This window comes from Nerophis ophidion, linkage group LG10, assembly GCF_033978795.1.
Source record: "Nerophis ophidion isolate RoL-2023_Sa linkage group LG10, RoL_Noph_v1.0, whole genome shotgun sequence".
In the NCBI taxonomy this organism is placed as follows: Eukaryota; Metazoa; Chordata; class Actinopteri; order Syngnathiformes; family Syngnathidae; genus Nerophis; species Nerophis ophidion.
This window is the reverse complement of record NC_084620.1, coordinates 62,722,323-62,747,183: the sequence shown is the minus strand read 5'-3', so window position 1 is coordinate 62,747,183 and position 24,861 is coordinate 62,722,323. Positions and strand designations below refer to the sequence as shown.

Genomic DNA, 24,861 nt, shown 5'->3' with positions numbered 1-24,861 from the left:
CTCTCACTCAAAACCCTGATCGGAACATCCCTAATTTGAAGAATGTACCACAGCTAGTAAAAAACATTATTATTGACTAGGACAGTACAATGAAGTCAAGACCTTAGCAACCAAATGATGCCATAGCAACAAAGCTAATAATAACATGAATTAGCACGTTGTCTCAGGACTCACGTCAACAGAGTAGCTCCTCTCAGGTCCTTTCTTGCCGACCGCCACTACCTGCCAGTGTGTGATTCGGGAGTGTGATAAGTCGATGAAGTCTTCGCCGTAGGTCCAGCGAACGTACAAGACGCCGTGCGAGTAATCCACCGTGGAAATGTGCGGCGCTTCTGGAGCTGTCGGACAGATGTGAAAAATTTGTTGTTTTGGGTTCGGGACGGACGTAGGCGTTGGGAGTACCTGTCACGAAGCTGATAGTGGAGACGTCGCAGCACCTGAGGGGCGGGTCTCCCCATGTCACCATGGCAACACGGAAGTTGTAAAACCAAGCTGGTAGCAGATCCGTCACCCTCTGTGCGAAGGAACATTTCATGACGATGCCATCAAACTTGACGCAAACTGGAGGAGTCGGGTTTTGTTTAGTACCACTGAGGCGATCACTGAGGCGGTGGCGGCGATCTCGTAGTAGGTGGTCCACTCTGAGGTCAGAGTGACGGGGTTGAAGAAGAAAGTCTGGAGGACGTACTTCCTGAACGACACAGGATACGGACGCTGCCAGCTTAAGATGACCGCCGTGGGGCTCAGTGGGTAAACGGCGAGCTCTTGAATGCCGGTGGGCTCTGATGGCGACAGACACACTTATTGATCGCCATATCTACAAACCCCGTTTCCAAATGAGTTGGAAAATTGTGTTAGATGTAAATATAAACAGAATACAAAGATTTGCAAATCCTTTTCAACCCATATTCAATTGAATGCACTACAAAGACAAAATATTTGATGTTCAAACTCATGTGAGCCTACCGAGGATGTCGTAGTGGTTTGTGCAGCCCTTTGAATAAATAGTGATTTAGGGCTATATAAATGAACATTGATTGATTGATTGATTGATAAACTTTATTTTTTTTTGCAAATAATAATTAACTTAGAATTTCATGGCTGCAACACATACCAAAGTAGTTGGGAAATGACATGTTCAATAAACATTTGGGAACTGGATCCGCTTTGAACTGAACTCTCGCGGCTGTGTTGGAGCCACTATGGATTGAACTTTCACAGTATCATGTTAGACCCGCTCGACATCCATTGCTTTCGGTCCCCTAGAGGGGGGGTGGGGGTTGCCCACATCTGAGGTCCTCTCCAAGGTTTCTCATAGTCAGCATTGTCACTGGCGTCCCACCGGATGTGAATTCTCCCTGCCCACTGGGTGTGAGTTTTCCTTGCCCTTTTGTGGGTTCTTCCGAGGATGTCGTAGTCGCAATGGTTTGTGCAGTCCTTTGAGACATTTGTGATTTAGGGCTATATAAATAAACATTGATTGATTGATTGATTGATTGAACCGAGGAAACTAATTGTTGAAGCTTTGAAAGTGGAATTCTTTCCCATTCTTGTTTAATGTAAGGTTTCAGTCGTATTTTACGCTTCATAATGCGCCACACATTTTCGATGGGAGACAAGTCTGGACTGCAGGCGGGCCAGGAAAGTACCCGCACTCTTTTTTTACGAAGTCACGCTGTCGTAATAATTAGGTGCGTCCATGATAACGTTGCTTGGATGACAACAAATGTTGCTCCAAAACCTGTATGGACCTTTCAGCATTAATGGTGCCTTCACAGATGTGTAAGTTACCCATGCCTTGGGCACTAATACACCCCCATACCATCACACATGCTGGCTTTTGAACTTTGCGCCTATAACAATCCCAATGCTTATTTTCCTCTTTGTTCTGGAGGACACCACGTCCTCTGTTTCCAAATATATAATTTGAAATGTGGACTCATCAGACCACAGAACACCTTTCCACTTTACATCAGTCCATCTTAGATGAGCTCGGGCCCAGCCAAGCCGGCGGCGTTTCAGGATATTGTTGATAAATGGGTTTGGCTTTGCATAGTAGAGTTTTAACTTGCACTTCCAGATAAAGCGACCAACTGTAGTTACTGACAGTGGTTTTATGAAGTGTTCCTGAGCCCATCTGGTGATATCCTTTACACACTGATGTCGGTTTTTGATGCAGTGCCGCCTGAGGAATCGAAAGTCCGTAATATCATGGCTTACGTGCAGTGATTTCTCCAGATTCTCTGAACTTTTTGATGATTTTACGGACCGTAGATGGTAAAATCCCTAAATTCCTTGCAATAGCTCGTTGAGAAATGTTGTTCTAAAACTGTTTGACAATTTGCTTACAAAGTGGTGACCCTCAACCCATCCTTGTTTGAGAATTACTTAGCATTTCATGGAAGCTACTTTTATACCCAATCATGGCACACACCTGTTCCCAATTAGCCAGCACACATGTGGGATGTCCCATATAAGTGTTTGATGAGCATTCCTTGACTTTATCAGTATTTATTGCCACCTTTCCCAACTTCTTTGTCACGTGTTGCTGGCATCAAATTCTAAAGTTAATGATTACTTGCAAAAAAAAAAATGTTTATCAGTTTAAACATCAAATATGTTGTATTTGTAGTATATTCAACTGAATATGGGTTGAAAATGATTTGATAATCATTGTATTCCGTTTATATTTACATCTGGCACAATTTCCCAACTCATATGGAAACGGGGTTTGTAGATATAAAACAGCGTGAGATCTAATCACCTATATCGATGATTACGGGCTCCGAAGGAGGACTGACAAGGGGGCCGTTGGTGTGGTAGACCACCACTCTGTACTGAGCCCCCGGCGTCAGGTTGGTGATGATGTCACTGGTGGAGTTTTCCTGTCAAGACGGCACTCTAAGCCTGACTTGTCACGCTAAACAGGAAGTGCGGCGTTCACCGTTACCTCGCTGCAGTAGGTGGTCTCCATTCTCTGGCTGATGCTGGGCTTGAGGCATGTTGTGGACACCACAGACACCACGCTGCCGATGTGGCTCTCTGAGGACGGAGCCCAGGACACGGCGGCGGTGCTGGAGTCCAGTAAGCGGACGTTAACGGCGCGCGGGCGCTGGCGCAGGTCCTCCAGAAGTTCACCATTAGCGTCTGGAAGACAAAGATCCAGCATCAAATCAAACACCTCTGAGGTTGAGACAAAATGGCCATGGTGACGTACTGAGGTAGAAGGTAAAGGCGGCGTTGGCGCTCTCTCTGGCCTCGCAGTCTCCTGACGTGCTAAGCGAGGTGACTCTGACTCGATACGTTCCCGACTCCGTTAGCTCGGTGAAGAAGTCGCGTGTGCTTCCGTCCACGGAGGCCGTTTGCGTAGCATTACCTAAGGGGTGTGACTAAGGTGACGGACATGTTTGTAAACGGGCGGCCTGTGTGAGTGTTGCCCTACCGTCTCTGTGGACGTAGACGTTAAAGCCGTCGTAGCTGGTGGGCGCGCGGGGGGGTAGCCAGCGCACCTCAAGCAAGATGGGGGGCAGTTTAGTGGGCAGGACTAAAGACTCTGCAGGGAGACCCATAGCTGATCCTGCATCGTTGGAGTCCTCGTACTCATGCACTTCAGCGTTGACAAATTCATCCTCCCTGTCAGCAGGGGGCTCTGTCGAGTCCAGCCAGTAGTTCTGAGCGTCTGCGGCCTCACTTGTGCTCGGGTCTGTGGCGTGGGTGCTGGTCAAGTTGTATGAAGGCTGCTCAGTGGAGGCGACCGGCTGCTTCTCCTCGCCCTCGCCCCCGTCCTCTTCCATCAGCGAGACGTCCCGGGACTCTCGGGCAGCTCGCTGGCTTTCCTGCTGTCCGTCAGCCGCCTCGCCCGGCGCTCCCCGCTGGCTCAGGTCGACAATCTTCCACGATATGTTGAAGGGAGGATACGGCACTGGAGAGAAGAACAGGAAGTTGACTTGCAAACATTGACGTCTTCCATGCTGCATTTTAGGAGGTCGTCGTACCCGTCCTGTGGTGCAGAGGCGTCTGTGTGACGTCACTCTGGGTCCTCAGAATACTCTGATAGGCGCTGGCCTCCGAGATTAGCTGGAAGGTGATGTTGCGGTAACACACGCCCGGCAACCAGTGCTTGAAGACGGTTTTCCCATTGTAGAAATCTGAGTGTGGCGAAGAATTGTTTGCTGGTTTCCTGATGAACAGATGGTCAGAATGGAAGATAATCACCTTTGTAGAGCATGGAGTGCATCTCTCCTCCCTCGCTGTAGCTGATGTTGACTCTGCTAAAGACGTTCCCGGCTGGAGTGTCCATGTCAAAGACCACGCCCGTCTCTGGGGAATCCCTGTAGTCCGATATCTGAACACTGCTGACCGGGAGCGGCTCTGAGGGCAGAGGACAATTCAGGTCACAGGTAAAGTGTTATCGGATGTTTTAGCGCTGACTCGGCTTACTGGTCAGGACGGACACGCTGTCGACGGGTCGGGACCACTGCGCCCCCTGTCTGACCAGCAGAGCCACGTTGTAGCACAGGCCGTGAAAGGAGGTGTTGAACAGCAACGGCTCGCCCGGACCCACAAACTGCAGCACGTTGGGCCGCGGCTCACCAGAGACCTGAACCGCGTACGCCGTGACGTTCTCTTGAAGGTCTGAAGTCTCCAGCGTCGCCGCAATCAGACCTTCGTCACTCAGACTCACCTGGAAGGCGGGAATCACCTGGAACAAACAGATCAAACAATACAATACCCCTCAGTACACTTCAATACGTACACTATGTACTTTGTTCCTGAGTTTTGAAAGTTGTAGCGTGTACGTCCCAAATCCATTATTGTTCAATAATGATCGCAATAGTTTTACCTTCTTGCCCCTCTGTCAACAACATTTTAAGTTAGCCCCTCTCCTTCTGTTGCATAGCCAAGATGGTGACTATTGAGGGTGGGAAGCAGGTCCGTCCCTGGCTAAACTGGGGCCCTAAAGGCCTACTGAAACCCACTACTACCGACCACGCAGTCTGATAGTTTATATATCAATGATGAAATATTAACATTGCAACACATGCCAATACGGCCTTTTTAGTTTACTAAATTGCAATTTTAAATTTCCCGGGAGTTTTTTCTTGAAAACGTCGCGTAATGATGTGTACGCTTGACTTCACTGGCTATTGGGAAATATAGGCGCTGCGCACACACACAGCTAAAAGTCGTCTGCTTTAATCGCATAATTACACAGTATTTTGGAGATCTGTGTTGCTGAATCTTTTACAATTTGTTCAATTAATATTGGAGGACTTGAAGTAGAAAGATGGAGTTGGGAAGCTTTAGCCTTTAGCCACACAAACACACGGTGATTCCTTGTTTAAAATTCACGGAGGTGAAACTTTACTATGGATCACAGCGAACATGGATCCCAACCGAATGTCAACCAGCAGGTTTTGGTGAGAAAATTGTGGTAAAAGTTCGCTTCTTACCCATAGATATGCTGAGCTTGTGCCGCCCATAAAGCTGCCGTCGACTTCCCTGAGACACTGCGCGTCGAACACACCCGTGGACACACCTCCGACTATCAGGTACTGTTAAACTCACTAAAACGCTAGCAACACAATAGAAAGATAAGGGATTTCCCAGAATCATCCTAGTAAATGTGTCTAAAAACATCTGAATCCGTCCCAATGCAATCGCGTTTTTTGGGGTTTTTTTCTAGTCCGTCGCTATCAATATCCTCAAACACGAATCTTTCATCCTCGCTCAAATTAACGGGGAAATTGTCGTTTTCTCGGTCCGAATAGCACTTTTTGTTGGAGGCTCCCATTAAAAACAATGTGAGGATGTGAGGAGCCATCAACATGTGACGTCATCGTCTGCGACTCTAGGTACAGGCAGGGTTTTTCTGTTAGCAAACAAAAGTTGTGAACTTTATCGTGGATGTTCTCTACTAAATCCTTTCAGCAAAAATATGGCAATATCGCGAAATGATCAAGTATGACACATAGAATGGACCTGCTATCCCCGTTTAAATAAGAAAATCTCAATTCAGTAGGCCTCTAAGCTACATTTTATTTGGAGCATTACAAATCTTTTCACACTTTTTTTAATCATGTGAAACAATTTTTATAGTTTTCCTAATAAAACCTGAATTTAATTTGACACGTTTTTTTTACTATAACGAGTTCACAAGAAAGAAATTGTTCAAAAATGTATCTTTTAGGTGCAAAATGAACATAGTTGAACCTCGATTTACGAGCCGCTCATTGAAGGAAATTTTAGATTAAACTATGCTTTGGTGTATGAATGTTTCATCCAGCCATTGTGTGCCTGGAGGGCAGCCATTTTGTGCCTGGCAGCACGCCCATTGTGGGCAGGTTGATCGATCTGTGGTGCTTGTTCACTCAGAGGAGTGCTGCTGTTAGCTACAGTGCAACTTTGTGTGGTTTTTAAGTGTTTATAGCCTTTTTACAACATTTTGCTAGCACAATTTCAGTCCAAAGAAAGCAGTGCTCAAGCGACGTGTGGTTTGAAACATTAACGATGTATCCATAGAGTTGTCGACACTGCCTCCGTCTCACCCGGGAAACGAAGATTAACCGATGAGGTTAAAAGGGCTACTGAAACCCACTACTACTGACCACGCAGTCTGATAGTTTATATATCAATGATGAAATATTAACATTGCAACACATGCCAATATGGCCTTTTTAGTTTACATAATACAATTTTAAATTTCCCGGGGAGTTTCCTGTTTAAAACGTTGCGGAATGATGACGCGGAATAATGACTCGTGTTTGTGACATTATTGGTTGGAGGGGACATATTAGCCCAGCACCACTTACGGCTAAAAGTCGTCTCTTTTCATCATGCATAATTACACAGTATTTTGGACATCTGTGTTGCTGAATCTTTTACATTTTGTTCAATTAATAATGGAGACGTCAAAGTAGAAAGATGGAGTTTGGGAAGCTTTTAGCCTTTAGCCACACAAACACATGGTGTTTCCTTGTTTAAAATTCCCGGAGGTGAAGCTTTACTATGGATCAGAGTGGTCAAGCGAACATGGTTGCCGGCTACATGTCAACCGGCAGTTTTCGGTGAGAAAATTGTGGTAATAAGTCGCCTCTTACCGGAGATCAGCAGAGCTTCTGTCCTGCTGCAGCTTTGTGACTTCCCTCAGAGAGACTGGCGTCAACACACCCGTGGCCACACCCCTCCGACTATCAGGTACTAATTAACTCACTAAAACACTAGCAACACAATAGGCAGATAAGGGATTCCCCAGATTTATCCTAGTAAATGTGTCTAAAAACATCTAAATCGCTCCCAACTGCAATTGCCTTTTTTTTTCTAGTCTTTCACTCTAAATATCCTCATCCACAAATCTTTCATCCTCGCTCAAATTAATGGGGAAATTGTGGCTTTCTCGGTCCGAATTGCTCTTGCTGCTGGAGGCTCACATTATAAACGTGAGGATGTGAGGAGCCCTACAACCGGTGATGTCACGAGCACATCGTCGGCTACTTTCGGTACAGGCAGAGCTTCTTTATTAGCGACCAAAAGTTGCAAATTTTATCGTGGATGTTCTCTACTAAATCCTTTCAGCCAAAATATGGCAATATCGCGAAATGATCAAGTATGACACATAGAATGGACCTGCTATCCCCATTTGAATAGGAAAATCTCATTTCAGTAGGCCTTTAAAGAGTTGTTTGATTTCAAACTATGAGTGCACCACAAGGGTGGTGACAGTGTGTCTTTTTGGAAGCAGGGTGGCTGCGTAGGAAGAGCAGTGTAGTAATGGGGTGTCAAGCATACGGCACGGCCACCGAACAGGTTTTTATCCGGCCCGCGAGATGAGTGTGCCAATTATACAAATGAGCTGAAATTTTTGAATGAAAGGACCTGTTGTTCTAAATGTGTCCAGTGGATGTCGCCAATGCAATTAATCTGTATCCCCTGCTGCGAGGGCACGCTATGTCGTGTTAAAGGCCTACTTAAATGAGATTTTCTTATTTAAACGGGGATAGCAGGTCCATTCTATGTGTCATACTTGAACATTTCGCGATATTGCCATATTTTTGCTGAAAGGATTTAGTAGAGAACATTAATGATGAAGTTCGCAACTTTTGGTCGCTAATAAAAAAGCCTTGCCTGTACCGGAAGTAGCAGACAATGACGTCACCGGTGTTTATAATGGGATCCTCCAACAGCAAGAGCTATTCGGACCGAGAAAACGACAATTTCACCATTAATTTGAGCGAGGATGAAAGATTTGTGGCTGAGGATATACATAGCGAAGGACTAGGAAAATTAAAAAATAATGTTAAAAAAAAGGCGATTGCAGATGTTTTCAGACACATTTACTAGGATAATTCTGGGAAATCCCTTAACTTTCTCCTGTGTTGCTAGTGTTTTAGTGGGTTAAATAGTACCTGATAGTCGGAGGGGTGTGTCCACGGGTGTGTTGACGCCAGTGTCTGAGGGAAGTCACGGCAGCTGCATGGACGGCGCGAGCTCAGCAGATCTCGGGTAAGAGGCGACTTTTTACCACAATTTTCTCACCGAAACCTGCCGGTTGACAAGTAGTCGGGAACCATGTTCCCTTGACCGCTCTGATCCATAGTAAAGCTTCACCTCTGGGAATTTTAAACAAGGAAACACCGTTTGTTTGTGTGGCTAAAGGCTAAAAGCTTCCCACCTCCATCTTTCTACTTAGACTTCTCCATTATTAATTGAACAAATTGCAAAAGATTCAGCAACACAGATGTCCAGAATACTGTGTAATTATGCGGCGAAAAGAGACAACTTTTAGCCGCAAATGGTGCTGCGCTAATATGTCCCCTCCGCGACGTTTTCAACAAGAAACTCCACGGGAAATTTAAAATTGTAATTTAGTAAACTAAACCGGCCGTATTGGCATGTGTTGCAATGTTAATATTTCATCATTGATATATAAACTATCAGACTGCGTGGTCGGTAGTGGGTTTCAGTAGGCCTTTAAGATCGAGGCAACACTTTTGTGTTTGGACACTACGTCCTCACGCTGCTTTTTAGCGATAGTATGTAAAGTGTGGATTGTAAAGTTCATGCCCTGATTGTCAAATATGTTGTTCGTAATGGGCCCACATTTTCTTGACGCACATAAATATGCTGAAATAAAACGTTATAACATGTAACATTATATACATCCTGTAATTTGATTTTGATAATATTATGGTCGTGGAACTGTGGACCAGCTCTGTACTCTCGGCGGGGTTTTGGGGGTGCATGGGAGTTTGCCCAACCAGTCTACATGTGCTTTGTGGACTTGGAGAAGGCATTCGACCGTGTCCCTCGGGAAGTCCTGTGGGGAGTGCTCAGAGAGTATGGGGTACCGGACTGTCTTATTGTGGCGGTCCGCTTCCTGTATGATCAGTGCCAGAGCTTGGTCCGCATTGCCGGCAGTAAGTCGGACACATTTCCAGTGAGGGTTGGACTCCGCCAAGGCTGTCCTTTGTCACCGATTCTGTTCATAATTTTTATGGACAGAATTTCTAGGCGCAGCCAAGGCGTTGAGGGGATCCGGTTTGGTGGCCACGGGATTAGGTCTCTGCTTTTTGCAGATGATGTGGTCCTGATGGCTTCATCTGACCGGGATCTTCAGCTCTCACTGAATCGGTTCGCAGCCGAGTGTGAAGCGACCGGAATGAGAATCAGCACCTCCAAGTCCGGGTCCATGGTTCTCGCCCGGAAAAGGGTGGAATGCCATCTCCGGGTTGGGGAGGTTTGGGTCATGACCGAAAGGATAAGATCACGGGTACAAGCGGCCGAAATTAGTTTCCTCCGCCGTGTGGCGGGGCTCTCCCTTAGAGATAGGGTGAGAAGCTCTGCCATCCGGGAGGAGTTCAAAGTAAAGCCGCTGCTCCTCCACATCGAGAGGAGCCAGATGAGGTGGTTCGGGCATCTGGTCAGGATGCCACCCGAACGCCTCCCTAGGGAGGTGTTTAGGGCACGTCCAGCTGGTAGGAGGCCACGGGGAAGACCCAGGACACGTTGGGAAGACTATGTCTCCCGGCTGGCCTGGGAACGCCTCGGGATCCCCCGGGAAGAACTAGACGAAGTGGCTAGAGATAGGGAAGTCTGGGCTTCCCTGCTTAGGCTGCTGCCCCCGCGACCCGACCTCGGATAAGCGGAAGATGATGGATGGATGGATGAATTAATTTCATCTTCTAATAAATAAAAAAATAAGGGGAGCATTTTAAAGCTCTGCCAGACTCAATTCCACCTATCTGACTGATGAACCTTATCACATAAATTTATTCAGAAAGTATAAATACGACTAATGAAAAAAGACTACTATTAACTACAACATGTAAGTGTAAAAAAAAACATTACCTTTTTTTACATTTTCAGAATGTGTTTGCTTTATTTTTAAACAAGGAAAACAATCTGAAGTCTTTCTTTTTAAGTTATCATGCCATGATTTTACCAGTCAAGCCCACTTGGGAATATATTTTCCTCCATGTGGCCCCTGAGCTAAAATGAGTTTGACACCCCTGGTATGAAATTTATTCATCACACTCTTTATACTACATAGTACAGTATAGTTCTTTATATTGTGTTCAAAGCAGAGATGGAGTGATATGTTTTTTTCAGGGCCAATAACAAATATTTGGACTCGATATTGATTTGCAGTAAAAGTTTGTTAAACATGAATAGTATATGCCATTAAACAGCTGCATATAAGTTGTTTTTTAAACATTATTCCCTAGGAAACGACATAGTAGAGACACAATGTTTTATGCGGCGCAAATGTGGTGAAAAAAAGCAGCTGAGCAGACTGGGGACGTTATTCTCAAAATAACTCTAAAATAAATGCCCTGCAGAAATTATAACATTTGTGGAGAATTCTTGACAATGACAGTATTTTTTATTCTAAAATGATTTTTTTTTTTTTTAAAGGGTACTTTTGGGGGGAATAGGGCCTATCCAGCTGTACTCGGGCGGCAGGCAGCAGTTTGGAGTACGCTCCACCTCAGGGGTAGGGAACCTATGGCTCTAGAGCCAGATGTGGCTCTTTTGATGACTGCATCTGGCTCTCAGATAAATCTTAGCTGCCATTGCTTAACACGATAAGTAATGAATAATTCCGCTGGTAATCATAGTGTTAAAAATAACGTTCGAAATATAAAACATTCTCATGTATTTTTAATCCATCCACTCGTTTTCTACCGCACCCGTTTAAGAATTCGCATTAATGGTAAAAAGTATTTTATTTATTATTGTAGCTGAACACAAACATTATGTTAAAATATTATAATCATATTTATTACTACAAACATACATTTTTAAGTGCAAATAATTGTGCAGAGACATCCACAGTTTCAAGCAAATATTATAAAAAAAAAACTTACAATTCAGTGTCTTTAAAGAGAAAAATATTGAGTGTAAAAAAATGTTCACCAATGTTAATTTTGACAGGTTTTTGAAATTAGTTTCAGTTAGTCTTTTAACCAAAATTATAGCAATATTTATAAAAAAAAAAAAAACCTTACAATTCAGTGTCTCTTTAAAGAGAAAAATATTGAGTATAAAAAAATGTTCACCAATGTTAATTTTGACAGGTTTTTGAAATTAGTTTCAGTTAGTCTTTTAACCAAAATGTGTTTTAGTATTGGGTTAGTCATCTAAATTAAATTAGATTTAGTCAACGAAATTCCTAAACATCGGTCTTGAAAGGGTTTTATTAATTATATTTGCAGAGCATCTCAATAACTGAATTCACAGCAAGACCTGCACTCCATCAATATTTCAATAATAACATTTCACACACACACACACACACTACTATGGACAGCACAGTAGAACAGGGGTTAGTGCGTGTGCCTCACAATACAAAGGTCGAGATCTTTCTGTGTGGAGTTTGCATGTTCTCCCTGTGACTGTGCGGGTTCCCTCCGGGTACGGGACTAACGGTACAAATGGATGGATGGACGGTTAGCTTCAAAATAACAATAGATAGATAGTACTTTATTTATTCCGTCAGGAGAGTTCCTTCAGGAAAATTACAATTTTCAGCACAATCCCATTCAAGATCAGACAAACATTACAGGGAGACAGAACAGGATCCAGCGCCCCTTACAAAAAAGATGACATACAGGTAAACAGGGGGGGGGGGAATAGAAGATTAAAATAAAATTTAAAAAAATCGGTCTTAGCCTGGGCCCTGGAGTGGGGGTGCAGACTGAGGCCAAGGGAACAAAACAACAACTCATAGCCATAGTACACATTAAGACGAATAAGAAACTTATTATACTCTAAAAATGTTGGTCTTACTTAAAAATCCATCCATCCATTTTCTACTGCATCTTCGTTAATGCATGCATTTAGTTGTATTCAGTGTTAAAAAATATTATATGGCTCTCACGGAAATACATTTTAAAATATGTGGCTTTCATGGCTCTCTCAGCCAAAAAGGTTCCCGACTCCTGCTCAACCTCATAAACCATCACCCAGAAAATATATTTCAAACCATCAAATCCGAATGTCAGTTGGTGAGGTATTTACATTACTAAAAGTTAAATTATTAGTTAACTTTTCTTAGAAACAGCATATTTCAGACTGGTACAAACCTGTCCTTCTCTGAAAGCAAAAGTTGAAAGACCTCAAAGTGAGTTTTACACTGGATCATTACGCTGTCACTTTAAAGACAGAGAACTATCCATCCATCCATCCATTTCCTACCGCTTATTCCCTTTCGGGGTCGCGGGGGGCGCTGGCGCCTATCTCAGCTACAATCGGGTGGAAGGCGGGGTACACCCTGGACAAGTCGCCACCTCATCTCAGGGCCAACACAGATAGACAACATTCACACTCACATTCACACACTAGGGCCCATTTAGTGTTGCCAATCAACCTATCCCCAGGTGCATGTCTTTGGAAGTGGGAGGAAGCCGGAGTACCCGGAGGGAACCCACGCATTCACGGGGACTAACTTTTTTCAATATTTGCTAGAAACAGTGGATGCCCGTGCACAATCTTTTGCCTTTAAAGGCCTACTGAAACCCACGACTACCCACCACGCAGTCTGATAGTTTATATATCAATGATGAAATATTAACATTGCAACACATGCCAATACGGCCGGTTTAGTTTAGTAAATTGCAATTGAAAATTTCCCGCGAGGTAACCTGTTGAAAACGTCGCGGAATGACGACGCTTATGTTGACGCGTGTTTGTGACGTTATTGGTTGTAGCGGACTTTTTATCCCAGCACCACTCACGGCCAAAAGTCGTCCGATTTAATCACATATTTACACAGTATTCTGGACATCTGTGTTGCTGAATCGTTTGCAATTTGTTCAATTAATAATGGAGACTACAAAGAAGAATGCATTTGGTGGAAAACTGTGTATTTCGGCCGGCTGTAGCAACACAAACACCGCCGGTGTTTCTTTGTTTGTTGTGAAGCTTTAATATAGATAGATAGATAGTACTTTATTGATTCCTTCAGGAGAGTTCCTTCAGGAAAATTAAAATTCCAGCAGCAGTGTACAGAGTTGAGATCAATTTAAATAAAAGTAAAAAGTAAATAACGGGGGTCTAAATGGAAACAAAATAGAGAAATATTACAAAAAGAATAAAAACAATGGGAATAACAATATAACAGTAAAATAAGACTATAACAAGACAAAGTAGGCAGTAGTGACCATGTTATGAAAACGTATTGCACTGTTAATGTTTTGCATCCCCTGTCATCCTAATACTCCCTGCCCCCCGTCCCAGAGAGGAGTTGTACAGTCTAATGGCGTGTGGGACAAAAGAGTTTTTGAGTCTATTAGTCCTGCACTTGGGATGAAGCAGTCTAACACTGAACAGGCTCCTCTGGCTACTGATAACACTATGCAGAGGGTGACTGGCATCATCCAGGATGCTCACTAGTTTGTCAACAGTCCTCTTCTCTGCCACCGTCACCAGTGAGTCCAGTTTCATTCCCATTGTAGAACCGGCCCGCCTGATCAGTTTCTCAAGTCTGGAGCTGTCTGGAGCTATGGAACAGAGCGGTCAAGCGAACATGTTTCTCTACCACATGTCAACCGGCAGGTTTCGGTGAGAAAATTGTGGTAATAAGTTGGCTCTTACCGTAAACATGAGCGGAGCTTGTGTCGTTCTTCCTGCAGCTGTCAAAGAGGCAGCTGCGACTTTCTTGGCTCCTCCATGGCTTTACCTACTCAGTGGCTTAGTAGCCTAGAGATCGGTAGGTCATGAGTTCAAATCCCGGCCGAGTCATACCAACGACTATAAAAATGGGACCCATTACCTCCCTGCTTGGCACTCAGCATTAAGGGTTGGAATTGGGGGTTAAATCACCATAAATGATTACCGGGCGTGGCACCGCTGCTGCCCGCTGCTCCCCCACCTCCCAGGGGGTGATCAAGGGTGATGGGTCAAATGCAGGGAATAATTTCACCACATCTAGTATGTGTGTGACAATCATTGGTACTTTAACTTTTAACTTTTTTACTCAGAGACACTGGCGGTCACCACACCCCTCCGACTTTCAGGTATGACTTTATAATCTCACTAAAACACAAGTAACACAATAAGGGTGTGAGCTTTCCTTGCTCTTATGTGGGCCTATCGAGGATGTCGTAGTGGTTCGTGTTGTGGTTTGTGCAGCCCTTTGAGACACTAGTGATTTAGGGCTATATAAGTAAACATTGATTGATTGAAGCAGATAAGGGGGTTTCCAGAATTATCCTAGTAAATGTGTCTAATAACATCTGAATCGCTCCCACTGCCCTCGTCTTTTTTTTTTCTTTCTAGTCCTTCACTCTTACTATCCTCATCCACGAATCTTTCATCCTCGCTCCAATTAATGGTGAAATTGTCGCTTTCTCAGTCAGAATCGCTCGCGCTGCTGGTGTCCATGATTGCAATCAATGTGAGGATGTGAGGAGCCCTCACACCGGTGACGTCACGCGCACATCGGCTTCTACTTCCAGTACAGGCAAGGCTTTTTTATTAGCGACCAAAAGTTGCGAACTTTATCGCCGATGTTCTCTACTAAATCCTTTCAGCAAAAATACGGCAATATCGCGAAATGATCAAGTATGACAAATAGAATGGACCTGCTATCCCTGTTTAAATAAGAAAATCTAATTTCAGTAGGGTTATAAAAATACATGTTTGTTGTAGGGCTGAGCGGTATACCCGTGTTTCGTTGATATTGGTATACTTTAGAAAGTGGTATATATTTGAGACAATACCGCCATACCGGTATGTTTTAAAGTGCCTTTGTCACGGCCGTTAGAGGTCGGTGCGGCGCACTGCCGCCATGGTGCCCCGCAGGCACTGTAGGAAGGATCCAGAAGGCGGGAAGGGTGTACCGCGCACTGCCGACAGCGCCACATTCACCTTCACGCACATCCGACGTGTGGCTGATGGGGGTGGGCGGCGGCTTCTTATTATTAACCAGAGGAAACACAAGCTGGTGAAAAGCTTCAACAGAACGGCCGTCAGAGTCGACAAACAATTGCTAAAGTTAACAAATGCGCGTCGCTTGGCAACAGTCACTGCCTTTTAAAAGGTAGCCACAGGCATGCACACGCTGTTCTCATAAACGTCTCTCAACTGCATATGACATTATTTAATTTTTTTTAAAGTAACGCAATAGTTACTTTCCCTAGTAATTAATTACATGTATTAAAAAGTGATTATAGTATTTTTTTTAATGTTTGTTGTAGGGCTGGGCGGTGTAATCGGTCTTTTGTTAATACCGGTGTATTTTAGAAAGCGGTATATATTTGAGACAATACAGACAAAAGTAATGATATTACTTTTTTGGTTGAATAATGAAGTGAATTATATTTATATAGCGCTTTTCTCTAGTGACTCAAAGCGCTTTACATAGTGAAACCCAATATCTAAGTTACATTTAAACCAGTGTGGGTGGCACTGGGAGCAGGTGGGTAAAGTGTCTTGCCCAAGGACACAACAGCAGTGACTAGAATGGCGGAAGCGGAAATCGAACCTGCAACCCTCAAGTTGCTGGCACGGCCACTCTACCAACCGAGCTATATGAGTAACTATATAGTAGAAGCATTTAAGTCTCACTTTAAAACTCATCTGTATACTCCAGCCTTTAAATAGACCTCCTTTTTAGACCAGTTGATCTGCCGCTTCTTTTCTTTCTCCTATGTCCCCCCCTCCCATGTGGAGGGGGTCCGGTCCGATGACCATGATTGAAGTACTGGCTGTCCAGAGTCGAGACCCAGGATGGACCGCTCGTCGGGACCCAGGATGGACCGCTCGCCTGTATCGGTTGGGGACATTTCTACGCTGCTGATCCGCCTCCGCTTGAGGTGGTCTCCTGTGGACGGGACTCTCGCTGCTGTCTTGGATCCGCTTGAACTGAACTCTCGCGGCTGTGTTGGAGCCACTATGGATTGAACTTTCACAGTATCATGTTGGACCCGCTCGACATCCATTGCTTTCGGTCCCCTAGAGGGGGGGGGGGTTGCCCACATCTGAGGTCCTCTCCAAGGTTTCTCATAGTCAGCATTGTCACTGGCGTCCCACTGGATGTGAATTCTCCCTGCCCACTGGGTGTGAGTTTTCCTTGCCCTTTTGTGGGTTCTTCCGAGGATGTTGTAGTCGTAATGATTTGTGCAGTCCTTTGAGACATTTGTGATTTGGGGCTATATAAATAAACATTGATTGATTGATGATAATAATTACCTTTATCAAGTAGTGTTAGAACACTGGTAGTCACAGTAATGTGGTGTTGAGTTTAAACTAAACACTTTGTTTAAAATACTGTAATATATCGTATACTGCGGTATCACCTAAAAATACCGGGTATCAGTTTTGATCCATATCGCCCAGCCCTACTTTGTAGTATGATAATGATTGCAGCCAGTCGGGCAGGATGTGGATTCCGATCAGTAATGTCATTGTGGTTTGTGCAGCCCTTCCAGAAACCTGTGTTGAAGGGCTATACTGTATAAATAATTGATTGATTGATTGATGATTACAACATTTGAGCATTGTGTTTTGTGTTCTTTTACAGTAAGTGTCCATCCATCTTCTTCTGTTTATCCGAGGTCGGGTCACGGGGGCAGCAGCCTAAGCAGGGAAGCCCAGACGCTCCTCTCCCCAGCCACTTTGTCCAGCTCTTTCCAGGGGAATCCCGAGGCGTTCCCAGGCCAGCCGGGAGACATAGTCTTCCCAACGTGTCCTGGGTCTTCCCCGTGGCCTCCTACCAGCATGCCCTAAACACCTCCGTAGGGAGGCGTTCGGGTGGCATCCTGACCAGTTGCCCGAACCACCTCATCTGGCTCCTCGATGTGGAGGAGCAGCGGCTTTACTCTGAGTTCCTCCCGGATGGCAGAGCTTCTCACCCTAAATGGTAAATGGGTTATACTTGTATAGCGTTTTTATACCTTCAAGGTACTCAAAGCGCTTTGACACTATTTCCACATTCACCCATACACACACACATTCACACACTGATGGCGGGAGCTGCCATGCAAGGCCCTAACCACGAACCATCAGGAGCAAGGGTGAAGTGTCTTGCTCAAGGACACAACAGGCGTGACGAGGTTGGTAGAAGGTGGGGATTGAACCAGGAACCCTCAGGTTGCTGGCACGGCAACTCTCCAGACCGTGCCACGCCGTCCCCTCCTCCTATCTCTAAGGTAGATCCCCACCACCCGGCAGAGGAAACTCATTTCGGCCGCTTGTACCCGTGATCTTGTACTTTCGGTCATAACCCAAAGCTCATGACCATAGGTGAGGATGGGAACGTAGATCGACCGGTAAATTGAGAGCTTTGCCTTCCGGCTCAGCTCCTTCTTCACCACAACTGATCGATACAGCGTCCGCATTACTGAAGACGCCGCTGTCGATCTCACGATCCACTCTTCTCTCACTCGTGAACAAGACTCCGAGGTACTTGAACTTTTCCACTTGGGGCAGGGTCTCCCCCCCAACCCGTAGATGGCACTCCACACTTTTCCGGGCGAGAACCATGGACTCGGACTTGGAGGTGCTGATTCTCATCCCAGTCGCTTCACACTCTGCTGCGAACCGATCCAGTGAGAGCTGAAGATCCCGGTCAGATGAAGCCATCAGAACCACATCATCTGCAAAAAGCAGAGACCTAATCCTGCGGTCACCAAACCGGAACCCTTCAATGCCTTGACTGCGCCTAGAAATTCTGTCCATAAAAGTTATGAACAGAATCGGTGACAAAGGACAGCCTTGGCGGAGTCCAACCCTCACTGGAAACGTGTCCGACTTACTGCCGGCAATGCGGACCAAGCTCTGGCACTGATCATACAGGGAGCGGACCGCCACAATCAGACAGTCCGATACCCCATATTCTCTGAGCACTCCCCACAGGACTTCCCGAGGGACACGGTCGAATGCCTTCTCCAAGTCCACAAAGCACATGTAGACTGGTTGGGCAAACTCCCATGCACCCTCAAGAACCCTGCCGAGAGTATAGAGCTGGTCCACAGTTCCACGACCAGGACGAAAACCACACTGTTCCTCCTGAATCCGGAGGTTCGACTATCCGGCGTAACATACCTGCCAATTAATTTTACCAGACCGTGAGATTTTGACATCCCTATATTATACCGTATCCTCTCTCTTGTTAATCTGCTGAATTTCCTTTTAATAGCTGCTAAGCAGAAAATTTTGGTGTTTTCAAACCAGCTTAGAGATTAGCATGGCTTCTTGTCTGCTCTTGCTTATTCGTATTTGGTGTGAAAATATTTGGCCTTGTCTTCCACTGATAATAATTGTAAGAAATCATTATTGGTCGTAGGTGGATCAATGGGCGCATCTCTTGATTTATAGAGTGCAACATTCAGTAACTGGATTTTGAGAAACTTCTCAGCATGAACACACCTACAGTGGGGCAAAAAAGTATTTAGTCAGACACCGATTGTGCAAGTTCTCCCACTTAAAATGATGACAGAGGTCTGTAATTTTCATCATAGGTACACTGCAACTGTGAGAGACAGAATGTGAAAAAAAAATCCAGGAATTCACATTGTAGTAATTTCAAACAATTTATTTATAAATTATGGTGGAAAATAAGTATTTGGTCAACCATTCAAAGCTCTCACTGATGGAAGGAGGTTTTGGCTCAAAATCTCACGATACATGGCCACATTCATTCTTTCCTTAACACGGATCAATCGTCCTGTCCCCTTAGCAGAAAAACAGCCCCAAAGCATGATGTTTCCACCCCCATGCTTCACAGTAGGTGTGGTGTTCTTGGAATGAAACTCAGTATTCTTCCTCCTCCAAACACGACCAGTTGAGTTTATACCAAAAAGTTCTATTTTGGTTTCATCTGACCACATGACATTCTCCCAATCCTCTGCTGTATCATCCATGTATCCAGTTTGGTATAAACTCAACTCGTCGTGTTTGGAGGAAGAAGAATACTGAGTTGCATCCCAAGAACACCACACCTACTGTCAAGCATGGGGGTGGAAACATCATACTTTGGGGCTGTTTTTCTGCTAAGGGGACAGGACGATTGATCCGTGTTAAGGAAAGAATGAATGAGGCCATGTATCGTGAGATTTTGAGCCAAAACCTCCTTCCATCAGTGAGAGCTTTGAATGGGTGACCAAATACTTATTTCCCACCATAATTTACAAATAAATTCTTTAAAATTGTTACAATGTGAATTCCTGGATTTTTTTTTTCCCATTCTGTCTCTCACAGTTGAAGTGTACCTATGATGAAAATTACAGACCTCTGTCATCATTTTAAGTGGGAGAACTTGCACAATCGGTGGCTGACTATCTACTTTTTTGCCCCACTGTATGTACTCAGAACACTCAGTAAGTGCACCAAGTTGAGACACACACGAAGCCCCACATTCCCAGAATGCACTTCTTCAGCATTCCGTCTCGATGGAAAACGACAAGAACGATTCTCTTTTGATCAGCTCCTTTTGTTGTTGCACGTGCGACACGTCCGGCTGATGCTATCGTGTCTCCTTTTATTAAAAGTGACACCTTCGGCCTCAAGCAGTGACCGGAAATGACGGCGGTCGCCATGGCAACACGTTACTCAGCGCTGAGAGTCATAAAATACGGCCAGATGTGTCGCAGCCAACAGAGAGCAGTCACATGACACGCTGCTCAATTTCTTCTTTGTTTTGTGTCTTCAGCTCCTCGTCACATGACGTGACCTAAATCCGAGCTGTGGCGTATCTCCTGTCATCACATTGGCGATGTCCTGTCTTACTTGTCTTCCAACCAGGTCAGTGCTCTAAATCCAACGCCTCAGAGAGGACAACAAAATATCTACTTCAGCGGGTCAGAGGTTAAAGATAGCTTACGTTCGCTAGCCCCGGAGAAACAAAGAGGTCTATGCCAACGCATTCAAGCTGCGGCTGCTGTGCCGTCGCCGTGGCAACAGAGATGAAAGGAGATGCTCATTATGTGTGTCAGATTCCAGCATTACCATGGTCACGGAGACAAGAGCCTGCGGGCGGCGTACACGGAATGCTAATGTTAGGCCCCCCCCCCCTCCAAGTTCACCCTGTTTGATCCCCACACGGCGGCCTTTCGCAACATACACCTCGTTAACCCCGTCACGAGATGATTACTTCCTGTACGCGGGTCAACTGGACGTCTTCCAACATTCTCTCTGCTTTTTAATAATCTTTATGTGGTCTGCATGCTTGCGGTTAATCCTCGACGTGAAAGTGCACCAATAATCTGCGCCATGATCATGACTGATTTAAAGGCGTGGCGCAGTGGAAGAGTGGCCGTGCGCAACCCGAGGGTCCCTGGTTCAATCCCCACCCAGTACCAACCTCGTCACGTCCGTTGTGTCCTGAGCAAGACACTGCACCCTTGCTCCTGATGGGTGCTGGTTAGCGCCTTGCATGGCAGCTCCCTCCATCAGTGTGGGAATGTGTGTGTGAACGGGTAAATGTGGAAGTAGTGTCAAAGCGCTTTGAGTACCTTGAAGGTAGAAAAGCGCTATACAAGTACAACCCATTTATTTGTTATTATTATTTAAAGGCCTACTGAAATGAGATTTTCTTATTCAAACGGGGATAGCAGGTCCATTCTATGTGTCATACTTGATCATTTCGTGATATTGCCATATTTTTGCTGGAAGGATTTAGTAGAGAACATCCACGATAAAGTTCGCAACTTTCGGTGCTAAGAGAAAAGCCCTGCCTCTACCGGAAGTCGCAGACGATGACGTCGCAAGTGTGGGGGCTCCTCACATATTCACATTGTTTTTAATGGGAGCCTCCGACAAAAAGTGCGATACGGACCAAGAAAACGACAATTTCCCCATAATTTGAGCAACGATGAAAGATTCGTGTTTGAGGATATTGATAAAAAATAAATAAATAAATAAAAAGTAAAAAAAAAAAAAAAATGCGATTGCATTGGGACGGATTTTGATGTTTTTAGACACATTTACTAGGATAATTCTGGGAAATCCCTTATCTTTCTATTGTGTTTCTAGTGTTTTAGTGAGTTTAATATTACCTGATAGTCGGAAGGGTGTCTCCACAGGTGTCTTTACGCCAATGTGTCAGGGGAGTCGATGGCAGCTATGGACGGCACAAGCTCAGCTTTTCTCCGGTAAGAACTGACTTTTTAACCACAATTTTCTAACCGAAACCTGCTGGTTGACACGTGGTCGGGATTCATGTTCTCTTGACCGCGCTCTGATCCATAGGAAAGTTTCACCTCCAGGAATTTTAAACAAGGAATCACCGTGTGTTTGTGTGGCTAAAGGCTAAAGCTTCCCAACTCCATCTTACTGTGACTTCTCCAATATTAATTGAAAAAATTGCAAAAGATTCAGCAACACAGATGTCCAAAAAAACTGTATAATTATGCCGTTAAAGCAGACGACTTTTAGCTGTGTGTGTGTGTGCAGCGCTCATACTTCCTAAAAACCCGTGACGTCTTGCGTACACGTCATCATTACACAAGGTTTCGAAGACGAAACTCCCGGTAAATTTAAAATTGTAATTTAGTAAACTAAACCGGCCGTATTGGCATGTGTTGCAATGTTAATATTTCATCATTGATATATAAACTATCAGACTGTGTGGTCGGTAGTAGTGGGTTTCAGTAGGCCTTTAAAGCTAACAACAATGAACGTTTATAACCCACGTTAGCTAGCAAGTCATTATGGCTCAAACTTGACTGAAAAATTAAATGACATGAGGACATTTTTTCAAACTAAAGGCTCAAACTTATCCATGTAGATATTGGGGAGATAATGATTATCAGTATTAATCGGGGGTGCCCACACTTGTTCTGCAGGCGAGCTACTTTTCATTTGACCAAGTCGAGGGGGATCCACCTCATTCATATATATAATTTATCCATCCATCCATTTTCTACCGCTTATTCCCTTTTTGGGGTGGCGGGGGGCGCTGGCGCCTATCTCAGCTACAATAGGGCGGAAGGCGGGTATTTTTTTTTTTACAAAACAGACATTTTTGTTAACAAGTTAAAGACGTTTCATGATAATACAAGCAATTACTTTCTTTCACGAAGACAAGAATATAAGTTGGTGTATTACCTAACGTAGACCCCTACTTAAACAAGTTGAAAAACCTTATTTGGGTTAGGGCTGGGCGATATATTGATACAGTGGGGCAGAAAAGTATTTAGTCAGCCACGAATTCTGCAAGTTCTCCCACTTAAAATGATGACAGAAATCTGTAATTTTCTTCAACTGTGCGAGACAGAATGTGAAAAAAAATCCAGGAATTTATTTGTAAATTATGGTGGAAAATAAGTATTTGGTCAACCATTCAAAGCTCTCACTGATGGAAGGAGGTTTTGGCTCAAAATCTCACGATACATGGCCCCATTCATTCTTTCCTTAACACGGATCAATCGTCCTGTCCCCTTAGCAGAAAAACAACCCCAAAGCATAATGTTTCCACCCCCATGCTTCAGAGTAGGTTTGGTGTTCTTGGGATGCAACTCAGTATTCTTCTTCCTCCAAACACGACAAGTTGAGTTTCTACCAAAAAGTTGTATTTTGGTTTCATCCGACCACATGACATTCTCCCAATCCTCTGCTGTATCATCCACGTATTCATTTTGGTATGTCATGGATCATCCAAAGGGTCATTGGCAAACTTAAGACGGGCTTTAACATGTGCTGGTTTAAGCAGGGGAACCTTCCGTGCCATGAATGATTTCAAACCATGACGTCTTAGTGTATTACCAACAGTGACCATGGAAACAAGTCGAAGAACTTATTCGGGTGTTACCATTTAGTGGTCAAGTGTACGGAATGTGGACTGAACTCTGCAATCTACTAATAAAAGTTTCAATCAATCAATCAAAACGTCTTGGTGAAGATTGATGATGCTCATGATCTGCTTTTGCTCGCGATCGACTGACACACCCTCCAAGATCGACCGGTAGCTCACGATCGACGTAATGGGCACCCCTGGTATTAATGATTGAAAATTACAGAGGGCTAGCGTTACCAGTTAAAATCTGAATTATTGTAAAACCAGTACCACACTCTAAACTCCTGGTTTTACTGCTCATTTCCAGGAGAATTAGCTAGCGCTGTTCGCTAGTTAGCCTAAATGCTAACAAGAATCCGGCGTCTTTCCCTATTACAGTCGAGTTGACGACGTACCCCAACCTAACCTATAAACACACTGCTGTCTGAGCAACTAACATATTTAATGGTGCAGGCTGTGTTCTTTTAGGACAGGGTTGTAGATCCTTTGACATCATATTGGTAGACAGCGCATTGGCTGCTGGGGCGCAAGAAATTTAGATATATGTATAGTCGGACTAACTTTGACGCACAGCAAGGGTTCTGGAACCAGTTCTCTAGAGAGAGGCTGGACGCTCTCCCACTCTGGAGTTGCCAGTGGTGAGAGGCGACGGGCTAGGGTGGCAAATCTTGTTGTCCCCACGGCTCAAAGCCTGCATGTTAGACGAGAGGGGACCCTAACTTCCGCCTTTGGGTTGGGGGGACTGATCCTGACTGTTGTTTGTGCTTATGCACCAAACAGCAGCTAATTTTAGCCATTTCAGATCACCTCGAGGGAGTACTGTAGAGTGTTCCCTTGGTCTGCTGGGTGACTTCCATGCTCACATTGGCAACGACAGTGAAACCTGGAGAGGCGTGATTGGCTGGAACGGCCGCCCGGATCTGAACCCAAGTGGTGTTTTGTTATTGGACTTTTGTGCTCGTCACAGATTGTCCATAATAAACACCATGTTCAAACATAAGGGTGTCCATATGTGCACTTGAAGAAAGAGTCCTATCAGGTCCTTTTGGCTCATAGGACCCCAGAGGCAGCGGACAGGTAGCGACAGGCCAAGTGGTGTGTGTCTTTGGCGATCGCGGAGGAAAAAACACAGACATGGGAGGAGTTCAGAGAAGCGATGGAAAATTACTTCCGGGTGGCTTCGAAGCAATTCTGGACCACAATCCACCGCCTTAAGAAGGGGAAGCAGTGCACTGTCTACACCAGGGGCGCCCATTACGTCGATCGCGAGCTACCAGTCGACCGCGGGGGGTGTGTCAGTCGATCTCCAGCCAGGCTTTTAAAAAAAATAGACCTAAAAATGAGTGATCATCAATCTTCACCAAGACGTCACTTAAATGACATTCACGGTACCGGAGGGTCTTGTGAGATGACGCTGGCTGCTGCAAGATCATTATTATGAAAATATGACCGAGAGGAAGGCGAGAAACACTTTTTATTTCAACAGACTCTCGCGCCGTACCTTCCGTCAAAACTCTAAAGGCCGACTGCACATTTCCTATCTTCACAATAAAAGCCCTACTTCATGCTGTCTGCGCTAACTAAATACAGAGTCTCGGAAAACTGGCGTGCACAAGCGATCCCCC

General features: G+C 44.8%; 1 protein-coding gene across 2 annotated transcripts in view; it reads right to left on the bottom strand.

Moving 5' to 3' along the window:
• ptpro (protein tyrosine phosphatase receptor type O) overlaps positions 1-24,861 on the bottom strand; it is a 66,832-nt gene that overhangs the window by 30,871 nt on the left and 11,100 nt on the right. For both annotated transcript variants that reach the window (XM_061914421.1, XM_061914422.1), the window contains exons 2-11: positions 4,441-4,702; positions 4,216-4,371; positions 3,996-4,148; positions 3,443-3,922; positions 3,218-3,376; positions 2,951-3,147; positions 2,765-2,885; positions 589-782; positions 403-514; positions 175-338 (exon numbers count right to left, since the gene is read on the bottom strand). In XM_061914421.1, coding sequence (XP_061770405.1) covers positions 175-338; positions 403-514; positions 589-782; positions 2,765-2,885; positions 2,951-3,147; positions 3,218-3,376; positions 3,443-3,922; positions 3,996-4,148; positions 4,216-4,371; positions 4,441-4,702 — 1,998 coding nt within the window. The remainder of the gene's footprint in view (positions 1-174; positions 339-402; positions 515-588; positions 783-2,764; positions 2,886-2,950; positions 3,148-3,217; positions 3,377-3,442; positions 3,923-3,995; positions 4,149-4,215; positions 4,372-4,440; positions 4,703-24,861) is intronic.